The sequence below is a fragment of the Dipodomys merriami genome, unplaced genomic scaffold (assembly GCF_024711535.1).
Source record: "Dipodomys merriami isolate MVZ:Mamm:240054 unplaced genomic scaffold, mDipMer1.0.p SCAF_22, whole genome shotgun sequence".
In the NCBI taxonomy this organism is placed as follows: Eukaryota; Metazoa; Chordata; class Mammalia; order Rodentia; family Heteromyidae; genus Dipodomys; species Dipodomys merriami.
The window spans coordinates 1,086,392-1,102,002 of NW_027203604.1; the positions used below are offsets into that span (position 1 = coordinate 1,086,392).

General features: G+C 35.9%; 1 protein-coding gene across 7 annotated transcripts in view; it reads left to right on the plus strand.

The window, feature by feature from the left end:
• Nfib (nuclear factor I B) overlaps nt 1–15,611 on the plus strand; it is a 227,363-nt gene that overhangs the window by 177,426 nt on the left and 34,326 nt on the right. For all 7 annotated transcript variants that reach the window (XM_070033157.1, XM_070033160.1, XM_070033158.1 and 4 more), the window contains exons 7-8: nt 8,731–8,865; nt 11,661–11,845. In XM_070033157.1, coding sequence (XP_069889258.1) covers nt 8,731–8,865; nt 11,661–11,845 — 320 coding nt within the window. The remainder of the gene's footprint in view (nt 1–8,730; nt 8,866–11,660; nt 11,846–15,611) is intronic.

The following is a 15,611-nucleotide window of genomic DNA, read 5'->3' on the forward strand; positions in this document are numbered from 1 at the left end:
TTATCTCATTTATTTTAAATAACATTATTATTTTATGCAGATAGTTCATCTTTTTTATATTGTCTTCCACCTTCTACCCAACATTTTAATGAAAAGCAGACGTGCCCCAGTTTAGTAAAGCTCATTTTTCTCTTTTAGTGCTGTCTGTTGCTTGACAGTTTCAATGAAATAATGGATGTGTTGATCACCTTAGCCTTCATCTAACCATGAGTTTGGGCTCTGAAGAGATTTTCAATGTCCAGAGTTTTAGCAAACCTATAAAACTCTTTAAGATTCTATAAAAATGTAAGACCTATAGACGTTCAAAATACACAGGAAACTGGAAAACTGTGAGGAGCTAAGACTTGTCCATGTACTATCATTTTATCAAACTCAGCCATCAGACTCTCCTTAAATGTTCCCACACATGTATTTTCCTTCTCTAGTCTGTGTCATAACAAAAAGTAGAATTTAACAGAAGTTTCCAACTATTTTCATTACACCTTGTATTTTTCTTCTCCAACAAAAAAGGGAACATCCTAAAAAATCAGCAACAGCTTGATAATGAAAAAAAGGTTTTTAAGCACTTAGAAATAAAACATACCTTAACACTAAATACTGGTAAATAAGAGGAACCAGCAAATGTGGAATCTAGAAGATTTATTTAAACTTATTTTTAAGTATGGCAGGCAAATAAGAAAGACAATTTAGGAAAATGTGAAAAAATTAGACTTATACAACATTGTGACACAATTTGTTCTTTGTTAGCACAATAAATATATGTTTTTCTAAATCATAGGACTGGCAATTGCTAATGTGTTTTAATAGTTTCCAGATACTCAAACATTCTTGTGTGCTCTTTGATAATTAATTTGAAATAGTTACTAATCAGAAGTCTTATAGAGGACAATAGGAATTTTCTCAGAAAATGTTTTCTATATAGCCTATAGAAATGTGATTTTGTAACCATAATCTATTTGGGCATATTGGAAAAGCTAACATATTGCTCTACTCTATGTGAAAAAGGAGCAGGTGTCCCAGACAGGCAGGTGTTAAGGTGGCTGTTTGTGCTTGCCCCAGATCACTAGTTGACTTCAGTGAAGTTCTACTAACAGGTGGCTAACTGATTGGAGTGCCATGTGACATTTATCCCGGGAGCGACTTGGATGACAGGCTGCTACAGACTGAGGAAGGGGTCTTTACTTTGATGAAGAAATTGCCAAAACTCATGTCTCATTAGTGTTTCCTAAGGTTCTTTGGAAGTGAACAACAGTTTAATTAAGGGCTGACGTAAACACGTTTCTGCACACTTTCCCTGCAGCATTTTATCACATTAGAATTGATCAAAATTGTTGCCTTGGGCTGACTTGAGCAGATATGCATCTGGAGCACCATTTGTGCAAGCTGCCAATGAGCTGAGTCGAGTACATACGCTGTGCTTCACTGCAGCTCTCTTCCTTTGTAGATGAAATTACCTTGTTGGGAGATGAGTTGATCTAATTCCTTATTTGCTCAAGCCTTTATCTCTTTGAAGTGATGCTGTGAAATGAATGACATATCAGGGCTTAGGATGTATATATGTCCCAGTGCCAAAAAACTCCAGTTACCTAGTAAAATTTTTCAAAAATAATCTAGATGAACCAACTTTTATCAGTAGCTTACTTGATCTTTCTTGCTGGGTGATCTTTCATTATATATTTCACATCTCAATTAGTTTCTAAAGCCAGAGCTTCAGAAATCAAAGCACAGGTGTAAACACTGAAGACTTGCACTATCAATGAGAGCCTTTCTTTTTAAAAAGAATTGGACTCTCTTGTTTTACCATTAAGAACAATCTGTTCAGCATCACATATTATCACAATTACCATTATCTAATAAAATTCTGTTTTTAATGACTGCCCTCTGTGTTGAACTCTGATCCTCTCCAGAACAAGGGCCAAGGTCTTGTTCAGCATCCTGAACCTTGCACGTAAATATAGTTTTTAGGCTTATTGGGTACTCAGTGATTTTTATTTATTTATGTACTTATTTTTGCTGGTCCTGGAGCTTGGAGTCAGCCTGGGAACTGATTTGTGCTCAAGGCTAGTGCTCTACCACTGGAGCCACAACACCATTTCTAGCTTTTTTGAGTACTTTATTGGAGGTAAGAGTCTCACAAAGACTTTTCTGTGTGGGCTGGCTTCAAATCAGAATCCTCAGATCTCAACCTCCTGAGTAGGTAGGATTACAGGCATGAGCCACCTGGGCCTGGCTCAGTGATTGATTTTGATTCCTCTCTTCTTCCTATTTGATTACTTCTCATCTGGAGACTTTTATTCATTAAGCATGCATTTTAAATTGTGTTAGCTGTATTACTTTGTTCATTTTTACACTGCTAGTTGACACTTTACCATACATCTTCTTTTACATGCAAGAGATTCCAAAACAAGTGTCTGTTGTATCTAGTCCACTTTTCCTTCAATCTTAGATTTTTGTCATTCTTTTCTCAAGTGACATCATCTTCCAGCTTCTGTATTCTTTTAGTTTCTTTGATAAAACATCCTTCTAAGGAAATACGGTGTTAGTCAACTCTTTAGAGAAGTATATGACATGCATGGAATAATAATAATAGAATAAAGCACACAAGATGGTTACTTAATGTAGACCTCAAAACTTCCCAGGAGATATAATTTAAGGAGAAAATAAGTTTGTTCAGTGCATAAAATACTGTCTTATAGGTCATTCAAGGAAACAGAAATTTTCTAAGCTCCAGAAATGACAGAAACAAGGAATGAGAGATACAAGCCCATTCCTTTTGCTCCCCAAGGAAACCTTAAAGAAGTTAGCTAAAGGTTAATCAAAACGTATTAACAACAAAAAAATACTTAAATGTGGTGCTATAGTAAATGTTAGTATGAGGAAGATACTGTTTGAAGAGTACAGTCCCAACTACTGCTTTTACCACGAGTCTGGAGGACAGCCTGGAGAAAGACCAGTAAGGAAATTCTTGTTTCAGAAACAAGTGAAAAAGACCTAATGAAAGTTACAAGAACAGAAAGGGGAAAAAAAATCAAATTCTAGGAAAGCCTTTCTCTCTGAAATACTTCATTTACAAATTGTTTCTTCCAAAATAAAGTGTGTGTATACATATGTATATATATAATATGTATTAATTTTAAGACCTCTCTGGCCTTTGCTTCTTTCTTTAACAGAAATATCAGCTAGCTTTCTTCTAACCATCTTGCCTTACTCTTCAACTTCCTTACCTTTGATTGACTGCATGCATGCATGCTTACATCCGGGTATAGGAGCTTGAACTCAGAGCCTTACAATTGCCTGGTATTTTTACTCACTGCTGGTGCTGCTTGAGTCACACATCCAGTTCCAGCTTATTGCTAGGTAAATTGGAGATAAGAGTGTTGAGGATTTCTCTTTCCCAAACTGTCTTTCAATCCTCAGATCTCAGTCTCCCGATTATAGATGTGAGCAACCAGTGCCAGCTTCAACTTCCTTATATATTATTCAACTTACTATCTTCATATATTATTCAGCTTTGTTACTAACCAATTTATTTTCAACTTTTATCTTTTTGTGTGTTATTCTTCTGGCTGTGTGACAGTAGATTGAAAAGCACAATATTTGTTTGTCTTCACAGATGATCACTTAAACTCATCTCACATTTATATTAATTCTTTAGATACTTTCCTGTAGCACAAAAATGCCTTTAAGATAGAAATTATAAACCAGATGCCCATGGCTTATGCATGTAATCCTAACTAATGAGAGGCTGAGATTTGAGGATTACTATATAAAGCTAGCTGTGGCAGGAAAACCTATAAGATTCTTTTTTTTTGGTTGGGGGGGAGGGGAATCCAGTCGTGGGGCCTGAACTTTGGGCCTGCGCACTATTCCTCACCTCTTCAGCTCAAGGCTAGCATGCTACCACTTGAGCCCTAGCACCACTTCTGACTTTTTTTTTCTGCTTGTGTGGTGCTGAGGAATCGAACCCAGGGCCTCATGCATGCAAGGCAAGCACTCTACCACTGAGCCAACTTCTCAGCCCCCAACCTATGAGATTCTTATCTCCATTTAACCAATGAAGCTGGAAGTGGAGCTGTGGCTCAAGTGGTAAAGTGTTAGCCTTGAGCAAAAAAGCTCTGAGTTCAAGCTCCAGGATGGGAGCACGTGTGTGCATGTTCAGAGAGAGACAGAGTGAGAGAGAGAGAGAGACAGAGAGAGAGAGAGAGACAGAGACAGAGAGAGAGAGAGAGAGAGAGGAGAGAGACAGGGACAGAGAGAGAGAGACAGAGAGAGAGAAATTGCATTGCTTTTTAAAATTTTTTATTGTTATTTTTTTGTTGGTCATGGGGCTTGAACTCAGGGCCTGGGCACTGCCCCTGAGCTTTTTCATTTAAGGCTAGCACTCTATCACTTTGAGCCACAGCTCTACTTCTGGTTTTCTGAGGGTTAATTGGAGATAAGTCTCATAAACTTTCCTGTCCAGGCTGGCTTTGAACCATGATCCTCAGATTTCAGCCTTTTGTATAACTAGGATTACAGGCGTGAGCGACTGGTGCCCAGCCTACATCACATCTATGTTGGAAGTTGGTTAAGCTATCGTCCTTCAAACTAAAATTAAAATCAAAATAATACTAATCTGACTCATGGTTAAATGTAATGGCTAGAAACCCTGCCCTTATATAACTGATTTCTAGTCTCTCTTTAGTTTAGAGGGTTGCTTTGTTCTTTGAGAGGGTTTTGCTTTTGTGTCTTTCTTTATGAAGAAATAAAGTAATGGGTCCAGAATTAATTTCATTTAATGGAAAAACAAAGGCCATAAAGCCTACATTCTCATAGTACCAGTCTATACCTGTTGTGAAAGCAGCTCATTTCCATTTGGCTGGTAGACTGTGATTCTCATTTTACTGTAATTTAAGAGAGACACAGTTTGTGGTCACTTTTGCATCATGAAAGTGAATGTTCCTCTGTTTATGATGTGTTGGCCTTTGCCATCTTCCATGTGTTCTGATCTTGAAGAAGCTGTCGTTGTGAGATACATGGCTTTTGAAGACTAGAAAAAAATAGAGAGACCCACAATAGTTACTCAAGGAAACTAAATATATCATTTTTGACTGAGGATATTTAAAAGGTACATAAGTAAAATATGACAATATTACTATATTCTTGAAATTCTGTACAAGCATGTTTGGTTTGCTTACCCTTTAGAAAAGGAGATATGTGAAGTAGCCCGAACAGAGCTTGATGCCCTCCAGCAGCAGTCAGGGAGAACTCAGAGGAAGGAAAATATCAACAAAGCAGTCTAGGCCAGCTTGCCCTTCCTCCCCCCACCCCCCACACTGGTGGCCACCACCAGGGACGTTTTTGGAGCCTGCCATAACCCAAGCTACCCTCCTACAAGCCACTGCCCAGTGGGGGGATCTGGTTTGTTTCATGCAAACCAATCACCATCTGACAAATTTCCAAGAGGGAGGGGGAAAAAGTAGGGAGAGACAATGCAGAACAGTTCCAGATCACACACTGGACAATCGGCTTCCAGGTTCCAATGCTCACTCTCCTGAATGGCCTTTACTTTCTCTTTCCTAAGTAAAGTCTTTGCAGTTGTAAAACAAGAAAAGAGATTTCTGAGTTGGGTGGGGTTTAATGAATGTTCTGATAGTTACACTGATTTGCATGTGCCTTAATTGATCATCAGAAATGGTTTAAGTAGAATGACATTGTCCTTCCCACCATCTTGATTGCATTCAACTGATTTTAAATGATTGTATATTGTGTTCTATTAGTCATATTAAGGAGTTTTTAAGAAACTGATTTACACAGATTCATGTTGTTTGAAATTTGTATTTAAGCACAGGTAATCATAGGAGTGCCAATAGCAAGTTCCTGTTTTGTTTTTCTAAGAGTTAATTTCTTTTTTAAATTTAAATTTTGAATGGAAACTTAGTACCTCATCTACACTGTAAAGAGCGTGATGGCGGTTCTGTCTTCTATATGTCTATGGATTAACTTCCTCTAGGCAAAACCATCTATTTATGCTATTGCCTTGTAAAATCAGCTAGCTTAAAAGTAAAACTCAGGATTATTTTTGGCATTTTTGAAGATAGTTTAGCTGAAATAAACTTCCTTTGTCTGTTTTTTTAAACCTTGGCTTTAATTTTTTCTTTTTTTACGTAGTGGCATTAATTGCTATGGTTTCATGAACAATTACTTTTTTTTTTTTGAGAAAGAAGAAAAAGGTTCTGTGACTCATCAAAGTTTCTATAGGTTAGTGACACTTATTAGTCATAAATTGTAGTTTATGGCTACAAGTCTCCCTATCCATTTTTGTAGACAGTGATGTCTAGTGTCTTTGGTGATGTGTGCATGCCATAAGTGACAGATGAGGAAAACATATACTGTTGGATACCTGGACTAGATTTAAGTCGTTTTTTCAAATAGTAAGAATAGAATGATCACTAGTTTATCTCAGTAGCACAGTTCTCTTTCTCTCATTTTGAAAGAATATTTCCAATTGAAAATGCAGATTGTATATATTTTATATGTGTAATATATTTTTGGCATCCTTTTCTTTTAAAAAGATTTCTTCTAAAATATGCACACAGAAATATTTAGAGGTGAAATATTTATGATTTTTAGGTTTGCTTCAAAGTAATGCAGGGGACAAAAGTGTCAGTGTGGCTAAAGTGGTAGAGTGCCAGCCATGAGCAGAAAAACCCAACAAGGGTTCCAAGCCCTGAGTTTTAAGCCCTGGTAGTGGCAAAAAGAAATAAAAGGGATGTAGGGAGAGTGGGAAAAAATAGAAGGGGGAAGGAGAGAAAAGGAGAGAGGGAGGATTTTGGCTTGATAATTGCTAATACTGATGAGTACAGAAGAATCCACTATTAGTCTACCTATTTGGATATATATTTATTTTTTGGTAATAATGTAAATTTTATAACATTGTTATTAGATAATTTTACTGTAAATTTATAAATCCCCATAAAAATCAACATTACTTAAGGGGTTAAGCTCAGGATCATCTCTCCTATAATCAAGAGTTGCGTGCAGAATTTCCTGTTTCAACTAATTCCTCATCAACTTAAATGACAATCTTCCATATCAGTTATTGATTGTGTAAATTCTGTTTTATAATTTGATTGTATGAGTTCCATATCCAGTCTCATCTCAGTCCCTCACAGTCTATCTTTTGGTAGTATTAAATGTTTATAGAACAGAGCTGCGCACTCATGGTTCATGCCTACAGTCCTAGCTATTGAGGATTGCAGTTTGAAGTCAGCCCAGGCAGGAAAATCTCTGAGACTCTTATCTCCAATTAACTAGCAAAAGCTGGAAGTAGAGCTATGACTCAAGTGGCAGGTACTACTAGCCGTGAGCAAAAAAGCTCAAGGACAACACCCAGGCCCTGATTTCAAGCGCCAGGACTACACACACAAAAAACTATAGATCAAATGAACAAAGTCTAATGTACATTTATCACAGCTTATTGTATATTATTTTGTAGTTCCCTTTTATTTCTTTATCCTCTCACTAGATTTTAAGCTTTATGTAAGTGGAAAATGAATCCACTTTACCACTGTGTCCCCAGCAACTAGTGGGTGTCTGCCTTCAATAAATATTTATAAAATTGATGTGTCAACAATTTATCTTCTTAAGAGAGCTTTCACGATTTCTGGGTCCACGATGAATAACCATACTACATGTTGTTTCTGGAAGGATTGTTCTAAACCATGATTGTGATCATATTTTGCCCATCCCATAGCTTTCCCCATTTCAGTGACAAAATTTATACAGTAAATCCATGGCCCTTCATGGGATGAGTCCTGTCAATTGCTCTTGTCCTTCTTCATCTGTATGCTTCACTTTTCCACAGACAATGTGAACTACTTATATACTTCATTCCTTCTTTTTACTGAACATTTCCTCTTTGGGAACTCCATTCGCATTTACATTTTCAAAATGGCACCCCTGAAGGTTACCTTCTGTTAGCTGGGGAGGCTGGGGTGACCACTGCCCTGAACATAGAGGCTAGGAATAGAGCAACAAATGTCACAATATTTCTGCTCTCCACACACTCCTAACTGTGGACAACCGTTCTTATCATTTTCCTCCTCACTGACAATGAATGTTCCCTAAAGCAGGAATTACTTTTTATTTCTCTTAACATCCCTGCTTTATCTGGCCAAGAGAGGAATGCTGTAAATATTTGTGCAGTGAGCAAATTAAGGAATGTATTTATTTTGTTAAGCAAGTGAATGAGTTTTCCATAAAGGATGTTAAATCGATGATATATTTACCAGCATACTCAAAGGTTGTTTTTCACATTTGAACCAGGTTATGCCCTATTTGTTTTCACAGTGTAGTCAAGCAGGTCAAAAGACAACCCTGTATCATATAAATCAAAGAATGAAATGCTGAGTTAAGGAAAACCTTTATGTGAACTGGTGGGGGCAGGGGAGCTAAAGGAAAAAAATAATACCTAGATTTTTTAGAATGTCAAGATTTCATTAGTAATAAAAATAATTCTAAAAACTAATTTTAATGACACCTTTGGTTACTTAGCTTCAGCAAAGAATGTTTTTGACAGATACTTTAAAGCTCTCACATATCTGGGTCATTAACCTTCAGTATAGATTTTTGTAAAAGAACCGAAGTAGAAAAATACTAAAATGTTGGAAAATGAGACCTGCTATGTTAACACACACCTGGTAGCTTAACAGGGTCATGAAGCTTGAATCTTTCTGTCCTCCTTTGCAGATATGTCTTCTCCAACAACTATGAAGAAGCCTGAAAAGCCATTGTTCAGCTCTACATCTCCCCAGGATTCTTCCCCAAGGTTGAGCACTTTCCCCCAGCACCATCATCCCGGAATACCTGGAGTCGCACACAGTGGTGAGGATTTTCAGGCATAGAAGAGAGAAGTCTTCTTTTGTCTTCAGGTTCCAAAGCCTGAGGACAGAGCAAAAGTTGACTATTATATCCATAATGACCTTATTCTCTCAACACAGGTTACAATCACCTTAGAATATTTTTTTTTCTTATCGATTTTTGAGAAGATATTCCCAATCTTACATAGTTGAATATTTACCCAGGCCTTTTCTATAAGAAAGATGATCATCATAAGAGCTTTAGAAAATAGAGTATATAATTAACTGTAGCGTTAGGATTCCCAATTCTGTGTATTCTGCTAAAAGAAAACCAGATACTTCAAGTATGTTTTGAAGTTTTTCCAAAGGTATTTATCTATGTAGCTATTATTTCTACAGATGATGTTTTCTGCACAAATCAACACTCTTGAGGATGTGAAATTAATCGGAAAACAAAAGAAGCTCTTAAAAAATCTTCAGTTGTATAAAGATGTTGCTGTTCATCAAAGCAGTTTATAAACATAATGCATCTTGATCAATGTCATCCCTTTCATCATTCTCCCCTATCCTTCCTTACCCCTCCCTTTTCTCAATGTTTTTAATTTTGCAGGCTATATATTTTTATGTGGGAAGTCTTTCATACATGCAAAACTTTTAGTACACTAGATGTCATGTCTAATATCTTAATTTAAACAATAGAAGTATACAGTATTTCATGTTAGTATTTTAACTAACGATAAATCTTTCAGAAGTTAAAAATATTATATCTAACTTGTAAATAACACTATATACATTTTACCCATTACTTTAAGTCCTAGAAAGTGATAAACTAAAAGTTTCATACACACACATATATATGTATAACTGAAAGATTTATATGTAAATATATTTATAGCAATATTATTAGTGCTTTTAACCTATAGATAGGTAATCCTTATTTAAATTAATTGACTACTTTAAAAAAATCTTTACTTATAGGATATAAGATCTGTTGAAATAAAAATCCTTTGATTTAAATCATTTAAAGTTTATATTAATATGTATGAAAATGCATGGCCTAAAATTTCATAATATTTTTATATAATGAAATTTGAGAAAACTGGAATAAACCCTCTACCAAAGGTCCTGTTTGCTAAGTATCTAGTGTAGGAGGGGTTACTGTAGGGATCTTGGTCAAGAAAGACAGTTTCTGTCCTTAAAGAGTTTATGTAGTGTGGAGTCAAGGACCACATCATTGGCCAGGCATCTAATGTGAACAGGATTGTGTACTTGGAGGAAGCTTAGGTGCTGGGAAGAAATGTGTTTTGAAGGTTTTAAGGATGAGTTCATCACAAAAAGGAACAACAAACCAGGAGGAAGAGTGATTAAGGCAGAGGCAACAACATGTCCAAGTACCTTAGAGGTCGCTGCAGCAAGAAGCTGCCATGTAGCCAAGACTTCATTCATTTTAATATGGCCAGAGTTGAGGCCAAAGAAGTTATTCACAACTAGGTCATAAAACACAATGGGCATTATGTATTGGGACTTTTACCAAGAAGTAGTAGGAAGAAGCTATATAAGGATATTTAGCAAAAAGCTATCTAATTTTGATGATGAGCTTTAAACAAAAATCAGTCATATAGAACTATAAAGGTTATATGTTGGAAGGAGCAAGACTGGAGGAAGAAAGACAATTTGGAAGGCTTTGAAATAATGTAGGCAAGAAATGCATATGTTTATATTACGCATACATTCTTTGAAAATGAAGGAAAACATTTTTTTACTGTGTTTTGTTTTTCTCTCATCTTTCAAGGGACTAGAATGACTTTTATAGATAAATCCTGTAGCCAATTTTTACTTTCAAATTTGAAATATCATATTCTACCAAATTATACCAGGCCAGCTATAGCCCGTGCAAACACAGTACCACGCTGTATGGAGATATGTATTAAGATCTGAGTAGTGTCAGTTCAGTCAGAAAGAGATCTCAGCAAATTATTATTAATAATAGTAGTAATACTGATAATAATAAAATAGAGATCTTTTTCCAGAAGTACTCAGGCCAAATTGGTACTGAAACACAGAGGAACCACAATAGAGATTCAGGTGTATCTCACGAACAAAGACAATGATTAACTTTAGCTGAGATTTAGATACTAAATAAAAAGATATGCAGTTACACTTAGATGTTTATATTTCCTTAAGGTGTACTTTCAAGTTGGTATACATGCATAATACTTCCACAGGGACTTTTGTTTTAGGAAGTATACAACTATTCTCTGAAATTTATCTTTTGACAAAAGGTGCTCATATTTCAGTGCAGGGAAGTATTACGTAGAGCACTAGAATGAAATATACATTCTGGCATCTCAGCCCTTACCTCACCTCCTCACCTAGGTTTAGGCTTAGAAAATCTGCATTGTATTAACAATTCAGAGTAATCCCAGAAACAGTGCCCAGAATATTCAAGGACCAGTTGTGATCATAAAATTATATTTATAATTGTTTTACAATATACATTCTTAATTTTTTGTATTTCCTGCAAGCAAATTATCACTGGAGCTTTTATTTTTTTGCAAAATTACAAGACTGAAAAAGTCATTGCAAACAATTTTCATTTATAAGTCGTGAAAAGGATTTGTTTCATATTGTTTGCTAAGTTATCTCATAAAACATTAAGCATTTATTCTTCGTTTATTTGTATTTATTTTTGACTTGGATCAAAAGAGGACACAGAAATAGACACTGGTGATGAATAGCCACCACAGCATTCTTTAGGACTGGAATGAAACATGAAGGCAACTGCTGACAAGTCAATCTTTCCTTTTCTGTGTTCTGCAGTCATCTCAACTCGAACTCCACCTCCACCCTCACCGTTGCCATTTCCAACACAAGCTATCCTTCCTCCAGCCCCATCGAGCTACTTTTCTCACCCAACAATCAGATATCCTCCCCACCTGAATCCTCAGGATACTCTGAAGAACTATGTACCTTCTTATGATCCATCCAGTCCGCAAACCAGCCAGGTAAAAATAAGAGGAAAAAAAATAAGATTAGAGCCTAAGGGAGATGGGACAGGTCTAACCCTAAGACATGAAGGTTAGTCAGACACTATGTCTGGCAGAACATCAAGCCTTGCAATCCATCTTCAGGAAATTCTTGGTGACTCAATAAGTGTGTATGTACAGGTGGATGAATGACAGGTAGGAAGTGTGTTGCCCCAAAGGGGTACATTTCTGAAGATGTTTTTGGATTTTCATTGACAAAAGGGAAAGTTTATGCAGAATATTCATTGCCAAACAAACAAAAAAACGTTCTGTGCTGGAGTTGCCACCATTGAAATACCTGGTTCGACACAGAGTCAAAGTGTTCATTATAGGCAGGAGCATGGTATGTGCTAAAATAAACACACACAGAAGAACTTAGGGTTGTATTTACAGACCAGTTATTAGGTATTGAAAGAAGCTTTGTAATGTAAACATTCTCCATGTTGGATGACACCTTGAATACTCTTTGCAGGGACTTGACTTATACTTAATAATGAGTGGCATTACTAGAAGCATCTTTTCTTTCCTGGTAAACATTGTACAGTGGTTTTAGAGATTCATTATATGAGTTTAGTGACTCATGTGCATTTCTTACTTCCTAGATATGTGATTCTTCTAGGGAGAGCTCACTTCAAGTAGGGATATTGTGTAAGAGGTTTTTCTACAATTGAGTAGACAGTCTCCGTGTCAAAAATGTATCTATCAGTTATTATGCTATCTATAAACTGCTTTGTAATTTTGATCTTTTTGTCTAATATTTGGCTTTCCTCTTTTACCTCCAAGACTCCTGTCCACCTCTTCTTATACCCTTTATGCTTTGGGGAATTTTAAGCATTCTATCATTACTTGCTATGAAGTTACTAAAATAGAAGTGAATAATATGTGATATCAATCATACTTAATAAGGAAAAGTGAGAAAGGAAAGTTTTGTCTTGATTTGTATTTTAACAAATTTTAGAAGCAAAATGGTCCTTATTGAAGTTTTTTTTTTTAATAATGACATATCTAGCCCCCTTTGGATTACTTAGAAAAAAAATCTTCACCTTAGCTCCACTAACTCATATACTAAACTAAGCATTTTGAAGTTAAACTTACTATTTGTATATTAGAAGAAAATGTCAGGCTGGTGTAATAACTATAATGCACTTGACAACCAAGTAAGATAGGGATTTTAGTGGATTTATTTAAAAATGAAATTTGCTGTCACAGGATGGTTTCGAAAGTCTCAGTTCCATAGAGCATTTTGCTAGACTCAGCTGGGAATAGTGCACACAAGGTCTGATTTTAATTTGTGTAGAATTTTTCTGAATAACAAAGTCTAATTAAGACATCCATTAAAAGTCCTTAACGTTAATTCAGTGTGGAAAATCTTAGAGTTCCATTGGATTTTTTTTAACTGATGTCTTAATTAGGCACTGTTAGGGGAAAAATTATGCAAATTAAAATCAGGCCTTTAGTGTTATGCATTTCTTTAATTATTCAGTGCTTGTTTTACGTATATTTCTATTTCTTTATAGGTTAAGAGAGCATATTAGGTGATAATCTGCCTTATTGTTCTTGGTTTTTAAGTTTTCAAGGTAAAAATCTCACTTAGTATCTCACTCTCATCTCAGTTAAAAAACAAAAGGCAGAAACTCGCTCAGGATTCTGTCTAATAGGAACAATGTACTAAGTAGGATAATCCTTTCCCAATGCTGTTCAGGTTCAGCTTCAGGTAAGACACCTCTTCTTCATTTTCAGAGTATGAGAGTTTCATTCCAATAGCATCTTTAAAAGATAGAAGCTTTGTACCATAGCTTCACCTTTTTAAACTGCTGCAGAACGGAAGGCACACACGAGCGTGTGCATGCGCACGCACACACACACACACACACACACACACACACACACATTCCTTTGTCTCTGTAGAGTTGGCTTTGGCTGGGGAATTCTTTCTTTGTCCATCTTATTGCTTATAAAAGGGAGAAACATCTGTAAGATTCTGTTTCTTCAAGTCCAGTAGAAAAGTTGTAGAGTAGGCAGGCAGCTTAATATATTCAGCTACAGCATCTCCTTGAAAAGCTTGTCATTCTGTTTCCGTTCAAGGTAGGTACTATCAAACTGTTTTGGTGAGCCCCATTCAGAAACACTTTTACCAATGAATATTTCACGAGTGATAAAATGAGAGCTTTCTTCTTCCTCCAATAAGACACATAAAGGAGTCATTTTCAGTATTCAAATAACCGAAACTGATGAACTCCTTTAGAACTAAACTATTTCCCTCCAAAAGGAAAATGGATCTTTTATACTGTGGAAGTGTTCTTTTAGGAACATCATATCTACTTTGGTGATTAGCTCAAAACCAACTGAACTATATTTCAGTAGAACTCTTGTTATTCACCTTTTCAGCTCTAGAAATGGGGGAGAAGTCGGAGGTTCACCCACAGTCAGCTGCTCCTTCCCAGCCTCCTGCAGCACTGCACTGATTTGTATTGTTAAGCAACTGAGATGCCTTTTCCTCCTCACAGTAATTTGGAGATTAATTGCATTACTGCTGCACCAATTACAGTGAGACAGTCATGCTATTCAATGGAATATTTTGAATAAAATTAGTTTAAAGATATAACTCTCCCATAGGTTTCCATAGAGGAAAACTCTGGTCAATTTTCCTGCCATAAAGTTAAATACTTAAAATTACCCATGATGAATAGTCAGGATATTCAAGAAGTGCATTTTCTTTACAAAATAAAGAAAATAGCCTCAATGGAGCCCTGAAACTTAGTTTATATCTCTTGAGTCACAACATTTGAGTACGAAAAGCTCTTTATCTTTTTCTTTAAAGAAGTGTCTGCTTGTAATTTATATATAGCTATTTAGATAAATATTCTTTCTCATTGCTTATTTGCTTTTAACAGTTGAAATGATAAAGATTAGATCTTTGCAGAGAATAACCTCCCATGAAATTGTTATGAGCATCATGCAGTGCAGCATAACTGTTATTAAAAGTAGCATTCTTTGTCTAGAGTCATTTATTGCAAGATTCCTTGAGTGTATCCTCAAGATTTTGTTTCCTACCACATAAACTATTTTTTCCACCAAGGAGTTAAAAGTAAGATAACATCTTTACTGTCTTTGTCCAGAGGATAATTCTCAGTGACTTTTCACAAATGTCAACACTAAACAACATTTAGTGTTCTGTGTAACTCTCCATACACAGCAGTAGAAGATTCACTCAAATAGCAAAGTATGTTTCATTATCCTCTGCTTTACTTCAGTACATTTTAACTTTCTTTAGGAAAAGTCAGAGCTAGTTTGGTATTTTATATCATTGTGTACCTCTGAAATTTTAGATGCTTTATATCTCATGGCATCTGCTTGTACTAGTGAGGCATTAGAAGTTGAGTGGAGACCCTGGAATCTAAATTGCCTGTTGTATGTGTGAGTCTGTTTTTGAGAGAAAGCCAGAGTTTTGCATGAAGAATGGATCCTTGACTATCAGTGATGGAAAGAGATGTGTTTCCTATCCCAGATGTTCTTGTGTCTCTTGTGTTGGTCATGTTATCAATTAGGAGGAAAATTCTTTTTTAAAACCAATGGACTCTGATTAGAAGAGTAGAGAATACAGCATCATTGGGATCCAAAGATAGATAGTTTAGGAAAGAATTTCATTTTAGCTTGAGTTAAAGATTGGAGCCTCCTATTAGTTTTTTGGCCTCCTAAATGAATGAATCAAGTTTACTTGGCTTCCAGGGATATTGTAAAGACA